The 18,309-nt window shown below is 35.3% G+C and overlaps 1 protein-coding gene across 1 annotated transcript in view; it reads left to right on the top strand.

The window, feature by feature from the left end:
• Positions 1-18,309, top strand: part of DNAJC1 (DnaJ heat shock protein family (Hsp40) member C1) — a 99,285-nt gene that overhangs the window by 29,269 nt on the left and 51,707 nt on the right. Inside the window, exons 2-6 of the mRNA XM_040549823.1 lie at positions 8,003-8,104; positions 9,075-9,121; positions 15,490-15,655; positions 16,559-16,656; positions 17,698-17,791. Coding sequence (XP_040405757.1) covers positions 8,003-8,104; positions 9,075-9,121; positions 15,490-15,655; positions 16,559-16,656; positions 17,698-17,791 — 507 coding nt within the window. The remainder of the gene's footprint in view (positions 1-8,002; positions 8,105-9,074; positions 9,122-15,489; positions 15,656-16,558; positions 16,657-17,697; positions 17,792-18,309) is intronic.

Below are 18,309 nucleotides of genomic sequence, written 5' to 3' on the forward strand. Positions count from 1 at the left end.
TATTGGTTTTGCACCTGCAGTAGAAGTTTCATGTTACACATGTTTTTTTCATTTGTTTAAAGAGTGTCATGCATTAAAAGGATTACTAAAGATAGGAAAATGTTCACTGTGTATTCATTCCAAGCTTAGGTAACAGCTTTTATTTAAATGTTCTTAAAATGCTTGTGAAGTCGAGCAACAATTAAAAATATAAATTAAAGCAGTGTATAAACATGAAGAACTGCTGGGGAAGTACACTTGTTTACATGAGTTTTTATATTAGCATCCATGTGTGAAAATATATATGTGATGGATGTGTGTAGGGGGGCATATAAATTAGTGTCCTTCACAGCTGATGGGGCTAAGGAAGTTGCAACTAAATAGTTAACGTTTATTTTGAAAGTAGATGTCTGTGGGGATTATTCAGCATGTAAATGCTGTGCTGATGCATAAGCTAGTGGGCAGATTTTAACAGCTGTGTTAGAGATAGTTGTTCTCTCTTGGCTTCTTGTATGGCTTTCTAATCTTTTCAGCCATACATCCTATATCCTGTTTCTCGTATGTCCTTTTTCTCCTCATTTTTTGGACATCAGAACTGAGGGTTATAAACACCTTTCAGAAATAAAAACGGTTTTACGTACTTTTAGAGCTTACAAGTTAATTAGAGATGTAGTCAGAAAAGTCACAGCAACAATTCAGGTGGCATGGGAGTCAGTAATTAGAAAGTAGCCAAAGCTTTTTGTGTGCGCGTTGTTTTTTATTTTTTTTTGGTCTTTCATTTTCTTTAACACCTCCATAATTAAGTCTGTGGTCATCAGTAATCTCCCTCCAAAATTTATGCTTAAATTGAGGTCTGGGAAGCTGTTACTTGGAAGGACAGGCTAGGTATGTGGGAGAGTGGGTCCGTAATGTCAGTTCTGGTGGCAGGATGTAATGGGAACAGGATAAGCAAGAGGAGGAGGGAGGAGGAGATAAGAGCCTTGGATGGGTGTAGCCTTGCTGATTCTGATTTCCTTTAATTCCTTACATACTTAGAAACGTACTGAAGCTGAAATGTAGCAAGAAAACTATATCACCAATGAAGTGGCAGCATATTTGGGGCGTTACATAGAAGGAAGGGTTGGAACTTGTCAGATCCAACACCCAAAAGTCTTCACTGCCTTGTACTGGTGCTCCACAGCTGTCAAGTGCAGCATCAGCTGTCCATGGTTAAAGCAGCATTCCCTCCCATGTGAACCAGGGGCTGTAGTGTTTTTTTGTTCCTGGGATTACGTTGCAGGATCAGGAGTCTTCTAGGTGATACATTTATCTGAGAGCTATAGATTGGAAATCTGTGAAGCAATGGGCACATTTTTAGGAGAACCCCTGACAAACAACTTTCATTAGTCTGTAAGGGAATACACACACACACATCTTGTAAATACATATACTCAACTATCTATACTAAAAAATGTAGATAACATTATGTAAAAATATAAACAATAAATACAGTACATAAAATAATAAATATATAACAGCATTCCTGGAAAAACGTGTGAAATAAATAAAGGATACCTACTTATTCCTTCCTTTTGAACTACTAGAATGAAAAACTAAATGAAAATAAACCATAACAGTAGGCAGAATTTTAGATTAGTCTGTACTGTCTTGAATTATGCCCTTAGTGATTGTTTGATAGCTTTTCTTCATTTTGAATTTGAGGGAGTAATTCTAAAAACATCATGACAGAATTAGTGAGTGTTCTTTGCATCTCAGATACGAAGCTCGTGTTAAATCATAACTTGCGGTTATACATGATGATGTTCTCTTGGGCAATCTAATTTTTCATATGAAAATAATCAATTGCTGAAAATCTAAGTAAAAAAAGGTAAAAGGCTAAAATAGTTTCAGCAGAAAAACAAAATACATACAAATACTGTTGTTCAAATCGGCCAAGAAAACTGAAGCTCATGTAATTGTGCACATGTGCCGAAGAGAACACACTTTTTTAGGTTCCTCAAGCATGAGGCAGCAGAATTTTCATTCATTTGGCACGGTAGGCTGGAAGCAGAGTCTTCTTTCATTTGACACACTCCCCTGTAAACAAACATGCCAGCTAAGGGATTGTGCCAGTTACCAGAAGCCTACAGGAATACATTGTCCTGGTTTGTATTCATTTTCATTTCATGAATTGCTTTAAAACTTAGCAGCATCAAAAAGCATTAAAACACCTTTTTAGCATTATTTTTGGTCCCTGCATATTTCCCTGCTGTGCTGTTATTCTGTGTAAATCAAGGGAATGTGGAGAGGCGCATGGCTCCGTCTGCGGCAGAGCAGCGCTCGGCTCCGTCCTGGGCGCGCTGGGAGCTGTCATCTGCAGAGAAGCACCAAATGGGGGTTAAGCTCGTGCTCCGTCCTTGAAAAAGAGGAGCGTCTTAGAAAGAAGCTCCGTAAAAATAAAGGGGGAGTTGAACAAAGGTTATGCAGCAAGAAAGCCAAAGCTCAGCTCGCATCTGTTAGCTATAAAGGTTCGTAGATACCGTGGGGTCTTCTGGGAGACACTCGCTTTTCTTTCCTAGAGGAGTAGCCTTCAGGATTGCCAGCATGTCCTTCCCACCTCTGGAATTTGCTACAAGGCTCTATTTCCATCCTAGATGCATTTCCAAGTATCGACTTGGCAAACGCAGGTGTACTTCTTGAACCTAATGTGCTCATCAGAGCTGAAATTGGGGCTGGGTTGCGGTGAATTCATGTAGGGAAGTACATAGTGGAGTGGTATTTCAGTCCAGTTCGATATGGGTGAGCCTTCGTTTATTTCCTCGTCCTGTGCTAGCGGTAGAGGAATATGTGGCTCTGCCTGCTGCCTCTTGCCATTGCTTTTCCTCCTGGTGTTATTGAACAATTTGTCAGTGCAGAAATACCGTGTGGGTGTGATTATTTTTTTTTTCCTTTAGGGAAATTACTTGAAGATGTTAGGGGAAACAGTGGTGTTTGTGCCCAAAATACACGTATTGTGAAATGTAAGGCTGTTAGTAGTGATGGTGGGAATTTTGGGTGTGTGTTTGTTTTACTGAGGGGCTCGTTTCACTTTATTAAAAAAAGAAAAAAAAGGATACAAGGTTTAGAGTGAATGCAAGCCATTGAATTGTACAGTTTTGGTAGGAATTTGGTGAGAATTACCTAGGAAGGGCCAAGTGTGGTTGCGCTTCTGTCCCCACATGCTCAAACACAACATGTAAGAAGGTTTTTACATCTCATGTCTCGTGAAGGCCTACCTGTGCTGGGGCCTAAGATTTCACACTGTAATACAGCTAACTGGGGCTGGGTGCAGACATCACTTCTGGTTGCCATACACCTCCAGCAATACAGCCTGCGGCAAATACTGCACAGCAGCATTGCAGTGATACAGACGCACCGATGCCATCCTCTTTTAGCCCATTAACAAGTGATTGGACAAACTGCAAGTGAATAGAAATGTGACTTGTGTCAGCCTACTCGGTCCTTTGGACCACGTGCGCTCCCCTTGCTAATAGAGATAACGCCACCTCTTCGAAGACATCGGCAGGCATATTTAAAACCCAAGATGAATTGAGCACATTTCCTGTGTTAGAAGCAGTTGCTAAATTGTAAGTAACTAAGTCTTGTTCTATAACTGCATTGCACTCAGGGGAACAATTTAGGTTTTGAATTGTATATGTTGGTAAGTGAAAACTATGTAGACATTGATTATTTTTTTCCCCTTGACCTAATCATTGTTTGCCTATGGCAATATCTGATATGTTATGTGTTCACCAAGAATTGTCTTGGGACCACAATGAGGCTTTTTTGAAGCTTCATTAGTAATCATAGTTACATTAGGCATAGCAGGCAATGGAGTAATAGACTTGCACTGCTCTGCGCCAGTTTTTCTGTTTATTATAAAGGTGGAAGTGGACTCTGTGGGTGGGACTCTGAATTTGTATTGGCAGATGAGAAAGCCAGATTTAAATCTGTTAGCTCTTACATATTTTCAGCAAGTTTCATTTTCTAAAACAGAAAGCAAATTTACATTATTTTTTGTCTGTTATTGTTTGTGACAAAAAATCCATTCTTTGTTTCTCCTTATGTGGTTGTAGTCTGATGATGCAACTTCTCTTTATAATACTGGGTAATGCGAAAATGATGCTGAGTAAAATAATATTTAGTAATATGTTTTTCATCATCTGAATTAAACAAGCTGCAAAAAATAAATGGCATAAGTAGAGAGAAAAATGTTTCTTTTTCTTGCCTACCCTGGGAATCTGATAGGTATCACCCTTCAGAAAAAAAATGATTAGAATTAAAACAGAGTACCTTATGTGTGTGTTTAACTTTTTTGTCTTATGGTTGATTCCTTCAAATGGTAAGCTTGTTTGTATATTAAAAAACTTGTTTGCAGTGCAAAGGCTTCTGCTGAAAAATGTAAAAGATGAACTTCTACCTGGAAATCTTGTAACTAAACACACAAAACTCTACTTGTTCAATAAAGTGTTAGTAATTAAAAAGTTCCCTCAAGAATACTTGCATACATTTGCATACAAAAGAGGCCAGGCTGTGGCTTAACAACATATAGGCTTGTTTGATATTTCTGAGAACTAATTCTAGCATAAAGCACCTTTTTCTCCCTTGACCTGTCTACTGTGTGCCTTCTTTCCAGCTACACAGCTGGCAACTGAGCAGTTTTTGGTTTGGCTTAGAGAGTTCATTTTGCATTGCCCTTTAACGTAAGTGCTTACATTATTCTTTTTTATTATTATTTTTCCCACAAAATATGCTTGGTGGAGAATTGGCTTTTTCCTACTGAAAAACAATGTAAGGCTCTCATTCATGAAAGTGGAATTAGGCGCTGAGCACAGAAGCGGAGCTGCCGTTCCAGTGAGTAGTTCTCAACTTATGAGAGCCATTCACCAGACACAGGTGTGTGAAGGGACATTCAGCCTTGCAAGTGTTGGTGGCAATATTTCTGTGAACAGATAGTTATCAAGGAATAGGGCTAGGCTTTTTAGGTTTTTTGATGATTCCACATGAGGGAGACAGTGTGACAGACTCATTTGGAGTCATCATGGCACAGCGTGCCAACATGAAGTGCACTGGTGGAGGAGTCACCTAATGCTCTGTCAGTCTGTCCATTAGTCTATGGCAATAGCATCTCATTCTGCTATTAAATTATATGCCTATGCAGATCTTATTTTTCCCTCTTTAGGTGTAGCTGAGATCAACATTTCTGAAAGGTGAACTATGCCATCCAGCTTCTCTTCTGAGCTGTGTCTTTAAAACAAACAAAATGAGGGTCCTGGCTTTTTCTCACTAGTCTTTGGACTAGAATAACATCTTATTCTAGAAAGCATTGACTCTTCAGCTTGATGTTTTGCTCCTCAGCCTTCATGGAAGTCTTACTGATGGCGGCCAACAGTCAGCTAGCTATAAATGAAAGTCTCTTGGAACAGCTGGTTTCAATATGGTAGATATTTCTTTATTAGTTCAAAAATAATTAATCTTGTAGCCGATTTTGGGCCATACAATACTAGTAAGTTTTGTGGTGATGAGAGGTTTTTATTTAAATTACTTCAGTTTGCACCTCTAAGGCCATTCCGGACAGCTCCTGAAGGATCCTTCAGGAACCTTTCCTGAAGATGCGTAACGTTACCCGTAGGTAGCATTAATTAACATGTTTGGAACTTGATTTTCAACACACGCAATATTTTTCTGTGTTGAGCTGTGAAGAATTAATCAGTTAGCTGGCAGGCTTACTGTCATTTTGGAAATGTATGTGAATCAGCAGTGATGAAATCATTTATAGCAGCATCATAGCAAATATTGAATCATTTCCTGTTATTACTGTCCCATTTTTGACCTTCTGGGGGTTTAATTACAACTAGCTGGTATGTTAATAAAGATCACTTAGATTATTTAGCTAAAACCATGGCCAGTAAACTAATTCTTGATTTTTATTTGCTATGGTAGCATTGAAATACTGTATTTTGTATTAAGGACAAGCCCATGTTGTGTATGAAGTGGCTGACTGGGTTGAAAGATTGTTTTGTTTGTTTTGTTTGTTTGATTGTTTTGTTCATCTCAAGGTGAAGCAACATGTAAGTTTAAGCAGCTTTACGTTTCAAAGTTGACTTGGGATCTCTTGCGTTGATTAAGTATGAAACAGAGAAACTGGTCCTGGTCTTCTACACAAAAAAAATTGTGTTGCTCCTGTGTGAAACTTCGGCTTAAATCGTCCAGATAAAACTGAAAACACTGTAACTTTTTTGCACGTTTGTTGTTTGAAATAGTTGGAAGATTTCTGCCAGACAGCTCCTAAAAATACAGCTTTATCAGGTTTGAAACTGTTCGTTGGGAGTGTTCCAAAAATTATGCCAAGCACATCTAAATGCGTAGTAGAGAAGGAATAGGCTGTGGTCTGTCCCAAGCACACAGCCTGGAGAGGCTCATTTCTTGAGGTTATCATGGTCTCAGTCCCTCATTTTTAAAAGATTTGTTTACATTGTTTTCCTTTTTATTTCATGTAATTCTACTAAGCCTGCATCTCAAGAATGTCATGTTTCATAGGGTTTAGAAGAGAGATTTAGTCAGACTGTCTCTTCCTTCTCCTTAAGTAAGTGTTAGAAATAAACCTATCAAACGATGTTAATTTGAAATATCTCCCTTGCAGTAAGCAAGATGGAAGCGAGCAGGTACTTAGTCGGATTTGGCTTTTGTGTTCCATAGGAGTAGCTGTTGGAAAATTTGAAAATGAAAAAATACATATGCTGTCTTTTAGGATAAACCTTCTGTGTGAGAAATCAAAGCACCTTCTTTGGACAAACAATAGATTATGGAAATTTTGGTCTTGCATTAGGGGATAATACCAATTTCCTTACAGTGTCATTTCACTTTTCCACACTTTCTCCCTTTCCCCTTCCCCTCTCCCAAATCTTTCTCTGTTGTTCCCTCCTGGCCCAAACTGGTACACAGCCGTGTGTTATAAAACTGAAATTTTAAAAATGAAAATAATGATTTATAATAAAAAGCTTGACAGACTAATTACAGTATTGCATTAATTATTATCTTATTTCAGCCCCGTTCCTCTCACAGCTCGTTCAGATCTATTTTTTGGGTGTGTTTAAATCCCTATTGACACTATAATTTTGATAAAGAGACTATACTGAGAACAATACATACATAGAATTATGAAATCAAAATTGTCAGAGGAATACTTTATTTCTAAAATGTTGCCTTGGTTATGTTTGTTAAGGAATGCATGTACTTCTGTTTAAATTTAGAGCTTTGTAGACCTTTTGATGAGTGTAACCCCAATATATACTGCATTATGCAACTCTTGAAATCTTCCTTTTCTGGATATCTTCATAGGATGTACTGCATGGCAGACATTAATTCAGAAGTTTGTGCATTGTGCAACTAATTTGTATTGTTGCAAATCATTGTATCGTGGACGCATTTTTCATTTCTGAATTTTATTTTTTCTCCCAATGTGTGCTATTTTTATCATCATCCAGATATAGGTTGATGTCAGTGCCACAAAACAGCTTCAAGACTGCAATTTGAAGCTACTTTAGAAAAATACAGTTCTTTAGATGTGGTGAAGCTGAAGTTGAATGGAAGTCCTATTAGTGGTGAATTTCATGTAAATGTTAATAAGGGAAGCGTTCGTAGCAAGTCCCAAGTTTGGGAAATTGAGCATGATAATTTGCAGAAATGGTGACTTGAAGGTACGCAGCTGCAATAATTTTCAGTTTTTACTTGAACTTTCAAGTGAAGGTGCAAGGGTTATTTTTTAAGCAAGAAAGTTTTGGCAATTATTGTTGTAATGAATGTCTGGTAATGAAGGAAGTTAAGATGAAAGATGAATTGGGCTCAGTGATTGTTCAGTCGTTTGGGTTAGTCTGTTTGCATGGTTTGGTGGTTAGATTTCTCAAATGTTACGCCTTAGTTGTGCACTTGCATGACTGTCATCACATCCTAACAAAGGTCCGTGAATTTGTTTCTGACAGTTTATTTTGTTTACATTTTGCAGGATGCTTCATCTGCAGATATTCGGAAAGCATATCGAAAGCTTTCGCTAATTTTGCACCCAGACAAGAATAAAGATGAAAATGCAGAAACACAGTTTAGGCAAGTAAGTGCAACGTGTGGTAATAAAGTTTTTGTAGAAAATAGGATCAGAAGTTTTTCATAATGACTTTAGTAAGAACAAGGATATGTCTTTGAAATTACTACATTGAACATTGAATTACATTTTTTTTTATGGTAGCCAGATTTAAAAAAATACAATGATTTTGAATTATCTTGTTGAATAAGTCATATATAATATTTACCTGAATATTAAAGATTATTCGAACATAATACTTGGACATTTCCTCCTAAGAGGAATATATATGTTTTGTTCTTTACCTGAAGACTGTTTATAAACATCCTTTTCAAAAGCAGTGACTAAAATTTCTGATCAGTTCTCAATGCAAATCATATGTGGGCATAATTTAATGAAAATTAAATGGCAGGGGGTTGGAATTAGGTGATCTTTAAGGTCCCTTCCAACCCAAACCATTCTACCATTCTATGATTCTATGAAAATAATTCCTTCTATACTCATTCTATGATTCTAAGATTCTCTTTTTGGTTTTGAATGTTTTCTTCTTTAGAATCTTTACAGAGTGAAACCATGAGACTGTAGTCATTAGTTCTGCCTTTAAAAATATACTCAAGATGACTAAAGACCAGCTATTTAGTTTCAATAAAATCTTTTGGATGAAACAAATGATACATTGTTTTTTTGTTATTGTTGTTGTAGTATTGTGTTTTGTCCAGAGATGGGAGGAGGAAAAAGCCCTTTGCCAGAAGTTGCTTTTGTCAGAAGTTGCTTGTTTGTGTATCTGATAACACCTTGTATATGATTGTCACTGTGTTGTTTTGTTGTTGTTTTCTGCATGCTGAGTTTAATTCCTAGTGTTGTAGGTAAAAAAGTTAAAACTATCAAAGAGCATTTTCTGGCAAATGTAAAATACAATACTACTATTTACATTTTATGAACTCAATTCTAAAGTAAAGTCATTTTTTTTTGTCTTTTTCTTTGTGTGTTTTTGTTTTAGTTGGTGGCTATCTATGAAATTTTAAAGGATGAAGAAAGGAGGCAGAGGTGAGTTAATCTTAAATAAAATATTCATTTATGCCAGTGGTAAATTGAAGACCTATTTAATTTAATTGTAAGTATTTGGATGATTTTTGTATAATTTAAGTTTGTAATTTTTCTGTAGCAATTGAATGTTGTGTGGGCTTAAAGGGGAAGCTGGTATGTATTTTGTGTGATATACTGATTTTTCCTCCCTTAAAGTTAACAATATGAAAGAACTTTAAAAGCTGTTTGGTTTTTGGAGCAAATATATTTTTAAACACTTAGCAATTGTATTGCTTTTTATGAGTTGTGTTAATTATAATTGCTTGTTTTATTAAAGCTGTGGTTGAACATATAGTCCATTGATTCAACTGTCAGATATATCTCACTATATCAATAAGAATTTATTTTCACAGTATTTAGGGATTATTTCGAGTGTATGCCTTATTTAAAATTGTTTTCTGCTGCTTGTTTCATTGCTGTTCTTTCAAATGTGTTGTCTATAATATTGTAAACTTTGATGGGGATACCATTGTATGTTTTGATAATTGATAATTGTCCTTGCTGCTCTGGGAGCAGGTCCAGCAGTACATGAAGGGGCTAAGTCTGAAAAATCTGTGGTTTTCTGGAAGACTTTTTTCTTCTTTTTAAGAGGCTGTCCATTTAAACTAACGATTATCAGGACAACAGAGCTATTGAAAAAGTTTTGCTTTTAGCTTGGAGTTTTAGTAAATCATCTCTCAGCTTACAAGTCTTTAAGCTGGGCTTTACAAGACATTTCTTGAAGGGGTTTTGGCTTTCTAGATATCTTGGCATGAGTCCAGGTTTTATAGTACAGACAATCTACATTTTGATAATCCTCTCTTTAAGTGTCATGAAAATGTACTTCACAGAAGTACTTTTAGAAATTTGTAGTTGTTTTTTTTTTAATTTCACTCTCATAGATAAGTTCCTTGTGAAGTCCTAATCAAGGAAAGCTTTAAAATAATAATAATAATAAAATCATCAGTTAAGAGGCTGCAGACCACTTGAAAAGTTAGTTATCCCCAAATTTTTTCACCTACTTGTTTATAACATTGTTTACATATACTTTGTGATACTGCCTCTCTGGGAATTATTTCTAGCATGAAACTGCTAGGAATTACCTTGCAGCTGTAATAGTGGCTTTTTTCATGGAGCTGTGATGCAGTAGCTTGTGAGCATTATATTTTAAGCCTTGTATATATGACACTTCCTAATCCACCCAGCTTGTTTGAGAAAATATTGTTAATTAGTATAACACAGTAATTGCAAATGAGGAGTTAAAGCAGTGGTAGATTGCTCCAGCTTTTATGGATTTCATTGTCACTAACTTGTTTTGTACGCAGGCAACAGCTGTTGTATTTTTCTTGCACCGTGTGGATATGTAGTTGATATTTCTTCTGTCACTGATTAAGTATAAGTATAGCTGAATAAACAGTATTTTACCTTCAGAGAATTTTCTGGAAATAATACGCAGAATTTAGAATAACAGTGTATGGTCTCTTCACTCTGTGGAAACCTTTATTCATCGGATTTATTACACCGTCTAAGCGTAAACACAGTTGAGCTTGTGAATGGAGTCTTTTCTCCTTTATCCTTAAGGCGTTGTTGCCTCATGTCCTTAAAACAAGTCTTAAGTAAATGTGCTAGGAACTGCCCCCCTCTAATGTTTCTGTTGTAAGGTAACTCATGCGTTTCTTGGAACCATATGGCAAGTGAAAGGGGAGAGTGGTTGCTTCTGGGGATTTTCCTACCCTGGATATTTGTTGTGGGAGGTGTTGGACCTAGTGGAAGAGGCTCGAAGTTTACCATCATCCCCATGCACAGGGGCAAAGCTATGCTGCACCTTTTGTCTATCTCGGGGCTTACTGATTTACTTTTATCCTAATTCCAGAGACAGTTATTTGGGTCTGCTGTAATGAGGCTTTCTGTTTTTTTTCCCTGGCAGTGCAGTAGTTTTTATTTCTAAAGTAACTCAAAGTCCTGCTGGGGTGAGATGGAAATTGGTCCCAGTTCTTGCAAATTAGTTGGTGGCACATCCTGGCAGTTTAGCAGGGAATCCCTTTGGAAAAGGACATGTAAATGGTTTGGGGCACAGGATTACATCACCTTGGGAAGAGCGGGCTTCAGACTCATATACAGGGAAGTCAGCTGTACCTGTTCATCTCAGGTGATGTAATCTGGCATTGATTTTGGTGTTTGTACAGAGGGTAGAAACAGTTAAAGCAGGAATTAGGATCTGCCCTGTATAAGTGAGTGACAAACTCATTTTGAAACAATAAAACTCTGTCTAATTAAACCCTTCCTCCATGCCTTGGTGAATGTCAGAGGTGTTAATTGTTTGCGTGTATACAGAAAGTGTTCTGAAAGGCAGATCTGTTGGCTAGCTGAATGTAATCATTTTTCTAAAGCTTTTTTATTTTTATTTATCAGTGAATTTTTACTTCATCTGATGACAGAAGCCTTTCTTAAAATATTATAGTTCTACTGAAAATTTAATACAAGGCTTTATAATTAAAATGTGGCTTGCTTATTTGAGAAAGGTATATAGTTGCTTGTATAAGTAAGGATACCAAGTATACTAACACTATTAGTACTATATTCTGTAGTAATACTGTCATGGTAGTACTTTTCACTCACACATTTTAACTGCTGTGTAATCATAACATTGTAATATTCTAACGTGAAACGTACATGCAGCATTGTTCAATATAGCGTTAACATTAAACATGCATGCAGCTTTGTTTAATACTTCATGCTCTGTATACATTGCAGAGTGTATGAAATTCTACAGAAAAGTTTCTTTAGGAGGGTATGTAGAGATAGTCTTGTGTATTTCAGGAAACGAACCTGAGTCATTTAAGGATAAATAAACTCAATGATATATTTTATTACTTTTTGATTATTTTTAATTTATGAAAAAGTTTACACAGTTCTATTAATTGTAATTAGGCAAGAATCTTAGATGTTAATTTCATTGTTTGTTGCCATTTTAAGGAGCTTTTTCTTTACCTACAAGGCTTATCCTCTTTAACAATATGGACTTGATTACAGGAAGCATTTGTAAAGGAATCAAGATATACTTGTTTAGAGTAAGAAAGGTGTTTATCTTAGCTCCCATTATAATTACGTGTGTATATTCATAGGTATAAATTGTTCTGGCTGACGTTGAACTGGATGTCTTTGACAGCTCGAGGAGAAAAAGCCCCCAGAATAAAAAACACCAGTGGATTATTCCCATAGATCAGAATAGATCTCATTAATTCAAGCATATAGTATATAAACTGTATCAGATTTCTGAAATAATTTGAAATATGAAATGCAGTGGCTTGATTAAAGGGAGGAGTAAATTATAATTATATTTAAATAGATGATACTGTAATTAGCTACCACAGTTAATGGATTTTTCTTGCAATATAATTGATTCTACAAAGAGCTCTAAAAACTATTTTATGAAACTTTACAGAAGAATGAAATTTTAATAGTCATGCAGTTGGTTACATTCTACACCAGACTACCAAGTCTTGTATAGAATTCCCAGCTTTTAAACAAAGATTCAATTTAAGTTGTACATATATATATTTGTCCTTTTGTTTACATACTGGTGCTTTGGGGTTTTTTAGTTTGCTGACTTCTACATTTCAGAGGTACCTGGTAAGCATACTCCCATGCAAAATATTTGCTGCATTCTGTGTACTTAGGTCTGAGAAAAAATACTGCAGATATATATATATTTCCTTTTCAGTTTGATTTTTCTTACATAGGGTAGCAATTAATATAGGTCACCAGAAGAATGTTTTGTAATTCAGTTTTGAATGCAGTTCTACACATGACTATCCTTCATACTTAAGATAGGTTTCTATAAAGAAATTATTTAACGAGAAATCTACTTTTAATTAAACCACATCTTAAATTTGGAAAGTAAGATTTTAAAATTATGGGAAGCTTCTCAGTTTCAGTAGGATCGTTTTCCAGTTGAAAACCTAAAAATCATTGATATTTTTATTTTTCAAATACAGAGCTTAATTAGTATTGAAAGCAGTGATTTATCTTTTAACAGTATATATTCTAAAAAGTGGGTTATAATAGAAGCTATCTTCCCTTAAAATGGCCAGTCGTGTGAGCCATAATGCTCATTGATAGTAAAATCAATAGAGCATTGATTCTGAGACTTAATCCTTGGAGACTGTTGTTCTGAACAGCGGACATAGCCTAGTAAATACAGAGTGCTGTTTAAAGTGTTTAATGCAAGAGACTCTGCTGTCTTAATTTATTTTTTCTGAACAGATAATTTATAGTAGAATGTGGTTGTCAAACATTTTTTCCCAGTGCTTTTTTGACTATTCCTATATTGTTGCCATTAGCATATATGGACCCTATTCAATTTGTAGACAAATTTTTGGTGCCTCAATTAACATTTCTTATTGTATAAGAAAGCAAATGCTTATTAAATGTATAGTAGTATGAAAACAATTTGTTCTTTTTGGATTTTACATATTTATTTCCCTGAAGCTTTCACCAGAACATCTTCTGTGAAGTCTCTTTATCAACCCAATTTTAAAAAGTGGTTTTGTTTCTAAGATATTTCTTTTTTATTTTAACTATAAAATGTTGCAAATACATCATTATATTTTTATAAACGCTAAAACCTCTATTTTATTCTTAAACAAAAAGTTAAGAGAGTGTTAGTTTTGAAACAACGTGCTAAATGTTTTTTCTGAACAGGGAATTTGTGTTAAAGCATCAGTAGTTACCTCATTCTGACTTACTGGGAAAGGAAAAATGTTACTACATCAAAATTCCTGTTAATGGATATTAATCTTAGTATCCTCATATTTGGAAGATAAAATTTTGCAATCCAAATTTTACGTGGGGTACCCTTCAGAACACTGCAGAACCTTGAGGTGTTAAAGCTTTTGCACAGACATAGCCTAGCAACACTTGGCAACTTGAACAAATGTTTAATCAGAAGTCGGGTTTAGATGTGCTGAATTAAAGGATATTTTTTTTAATTTAAAACCACTGCCTCTTTTTCCGCTTAAAAAAAAATGATTTTGCTTGTGGAAATTTTTTTTTAGTACATCTCCAAGGTATCAATTTAATAACTATCAAAGTAGCTAGTGCAGTTGTTGCATTTAAATTGATTTACATGTCAAGACTGGCAGTTTAGCAGCTGCGCTATTATTCCTGGATCGGTCAATTTACTTGAGAAAAACCTACTACTGAGTTCTACTGACCTGCATGACAATATAGGCCCTATTTCTATTCCTGTAATTAGGCCTGCGACTAACTCAGAATATTTTTAATTAAAATATTTTGGTCAATGTGTTGCACCAAATTAGGCCTTTCAGTGCAGATTTAATTCTGGAAATGGTGTGATTGGAATATGTAATGAGTTGGGTTCAATTTAAGATTAACAGGTTGTGCATCTTGAGCACACAGGTTTTGGAGTTTACTGTATAGATCTGTTTGAAACTTTACTCTGAAAAGGTAACTAATAGAAAAAATGTAAGTTTCTCATCTCTGTTTAATTTTTTTTAAATTCGATTATGTTAATGTTCTGTAATTAAAAGGCGCTGCAGACATAGTAAGATACTTCAAGAATTTTCTGTGGAGAAAAACTGACAAATTGTCATAAAAATGGTTCCTATAGAGACAGTAGCATTAGTAAAATTAAGCAGTATTAGAATAGATTGATTCTGGAGACAGCTTTTCAAATAGAAAATCAAAATCGTCTAGCTGTGGTGAACTTTGTTTTCTAACAACATAATCAAGCCTTTAACGCAATTTCATATCTGACTCCAGAAGGGATATTCGCTCTGCCAGCGTTCGTACCTCATGGCTGTAGTGCCACCGGAGAACAAAACAAAAGCACAGATACTTCCCCCCTCCCCCCAGCACTCGTGCTTTTAATTTGGAAAAGGGAAAAGGGGTTATAGTGTTGGAGACGTTTGTTCCTTGCTACCTTGCATTTAATACTTTGTGGTTTGTCGTTTGCTTCTTTCACGAAGGCCCGGCCGCTGCTCAGTAGGCAGGTAGAGCGCATCCACCTTGCTCGTCAGTTGTTTCAGCCGGGGGTGTTGCAGGAGCAGTTGGGTTACTGTTTTTTGGTTTTTGTTTTTTTTTTTTGAACAAAGCCAAGACAGATTTCCACAGCGTTTAGTTCTGGATTTTGTTTGTTTCCAGGTCCCAGCCTAGCAGTTGACAAAACAAGACGCTTCTGTGTAAAAAAAAGAAATTACTAAATGATCTTTTGTGTGCCTTCTATTCAAGCAGTCTGTGAACCGTCATTTGTTTTGTTTTATAATTGGATGGTTTGGCTTATTTTATTTTTAGCTCTCCATGAAAGCCTGTTATATTTGCTACTGTAGGTATGATGATATTCTGATCAATGGACTACCAGATTGGCGACAGCCTGTATTCTACTACAGGCGGGTGAGAAAAATGAGCAATGCTGAGCTGGCATTACTCTTGTTCATTATACTCACAGTGGGTCATTATGCTGTGGTTTGGTCAATCTACCTGGAAAAACAGCTGGTAAGTATTGGTAATAAATCAAACTTGCTTCAATTATTAGTATTGAATTCCCAGCAAAAGTTTGCATATTATAGGGATCTCTACCACTTTCCCTGCTTCAGATTTGGATTTTTCGTGTTTTAGAATGATAACATTTAAAATGGTGATAAATATAGAATGAGATACTCAACATCACAAATAGTAATCTAAAACCTGCTTATTTTATCAAGAATCAGTAATAAATAGAGAGAGATGCTTCTGTGGTTTCTAACTGGAAGAAAAAAGAGGAATAAAAACTCTTCTATCGTCTATTGATGCAGAATCACATGCTACTGTAGTCATGTTTATGGTTTTCCTAATGTTATTTAAAAATAATCAGCTTTTATTCATTTAGAAGTCGTACTTGCTTTGCCTTTGTTCTTAGCTAAATGCTTTTTTGTTGTTGTTTTGGCTTTTTGTTAACAGGATAGGCATTGGTAAGCAGCATAAACCATTTTTTGTTGGATTTTTTTTTTCTCATGTAAAAGTCTGTTGCGCTTACCAGACTAGGAAAAACAAACAAACAAAAACTAAGCACAACTTGAAAAATATTCATGCATTAACATTTGTTTACTGTTTTATTTTCTACTGCATTAGTGAAGTTGATGAATGAGAAAGGCAAGTTGAATGCTTTCTCCTCTTAGAAAACTTTGATTGCTATGGAGATACACATGAGTGACAGAACTGGACTTCATGTGTGTTTAAAGACTGGGTGCCATGGCAACAGTTATTGTTAAGATAGATCATTTTACTTAATCATGTAGGACCCCTAGCTACATTTGCATAAATGCTACTCTAATGTTTACCCTTCACAGAAGAGTCCCAGTAACATTTGTGGTTTACATGTTAATGATAACCTGTAACCATAGTTCTTTCTACATCAAGGATGAACTGCTTACCAGAAAAAAGAGGGAGAAGAAGAAAAAAGCAGGAGGCAGGGGTACAGATGAAGCCAAACTTGCTGCTCTTGACAAAAATGAAAGGTGGGAAGAAACTCTTTTGTTTTCTGCATTTTAAAGCATTTCACGAGCTACTGGTTTAGTTCTGTAATTTTCTCTTTGCGTTTTTGGAATATTTTAACAAGAAGAATATCTGTAACGGTCATTGCTGATATAAAGTGCCAGTGTAGATATGCTTTCAGTTTTAGATTTTGTAAATAAATGCGTGGTATTTATTCAGCAGATGAACAGTAAGTGAAATACTAAGGCTAAATTAAAGGTGTCTTGCTTATAGAAGGCTGCTGTTTCTACAAGTTGTTTTTTTTATAAGATGTTACAACGTTTTCTGTCCTTGAAGATTTGCTTTTGATTAAGAAATTTCACTTTATTTAAGCTATAATTTATTACCATATCGTGTGAGGAGTTTTTATGTTTTCTCAATGCTTGTCTGAATTAATGCTTTTGTCCGATTAACTTAAAAACGAGCGTGTTGGTAAAGGCTTCTAACACTATTGTTTAGTTAAGAAACACATAGGGAAATGGTGACTTTCAGGACACTCCAAAAGATACCACCATTTCTTCCATTGATTCATAGAAAGAAATAAAGGGTTTAAATAGTTCACACAGCAGGGGCATGAACTGGATCAATGCAGGATGGAGATCAGAGACCATTCTGCCTGTCGTCTTTCCTGATGACATCAGTGAGTAATGCTTCAGTGAACTGCAAATGACATTAATTTTTATGTATTGTTTTGTTTATGCTACAGTCTTCATATCTGGTTGTCAGCACTTGTGAACACTTGATTGAGGCTTGAGCTTTTTTTTTAACTGAAGTGATTATGTGCCTTATGAATTTATTTTCTTGAAGAAAAGCCCTTTTTAAGAGATTAAAATACAGAGATGATTAGAAGTTAGCTGATGTGTTATATATATTTGAATTAAATATTCAAAACATATTTTGTATCATGCAGTGAAACATTTTTATATGAATTGACAAGTGCTAATCATTTTAAAGGATAATGGGAGAGTTCTGACGTCGAGATTGTGTGGCAATATTGAAAAATTTAAAATTTTATTTGGCTGCAGAGTACTGGAGAAACCACAGTGGCATGATTTGCTTCCATGCAAGCTGGGAATATGGTTCTGTCTCACTGTGAAATCTTTACCTCAGCTATTCCAGGTAATACTAATATTTCTAAGTTACATTATCTTTCTTGATGGTGTTACGAATAATCATGTGTGTTGCACATTTATATGAATTTTCTGGCTCAAGCACGTTATTTTATTTATTTATATATTTATATAAAATTACTCTTTGGGGACAATTTAGTATCGTAAGTTCATCTAAATGTGAATATATTAAAAATGGTTATTAATCTTAACATACTGGGGAATTCAGCAGTTTCTGCTGAGCAGAAGTATAGAAATGAATGATAGGAAAAGGATAAAATATATACACACCTATATTAGAAATAGCAATGTCTTATAAACTGTGTTAACAAAAATATTTTTATCTCAAATAGGCAAATGCTAGGTATTTATATTTGAGAGAACAGTGAAATTACTTGACTGATAGAGCTTTTATTTGAGTCACAGGATAAAGATATATTTATCTTTCTATCTTACAATCATTATATTTATCTGATTTAAGTGATATATTTAAATTTATACCTGAAATTAATAAGGTACAGTATCAAA

The sequence above is a fragment of the Cygnus olor genome, chromosome 2 (genome assembly GCF_009769625.2).
Source record: "Cygnus olor isolate bCygOlo1 chromosome 2, bCygOlo1.pri.v2, whole genome shotgun sequence".
Taxonomy (NCBI): Eukaryota; Metazoa; Chordata; class Aves; order Anseriformes; family Anatidae; genus Cygnus; species Cygnus olor.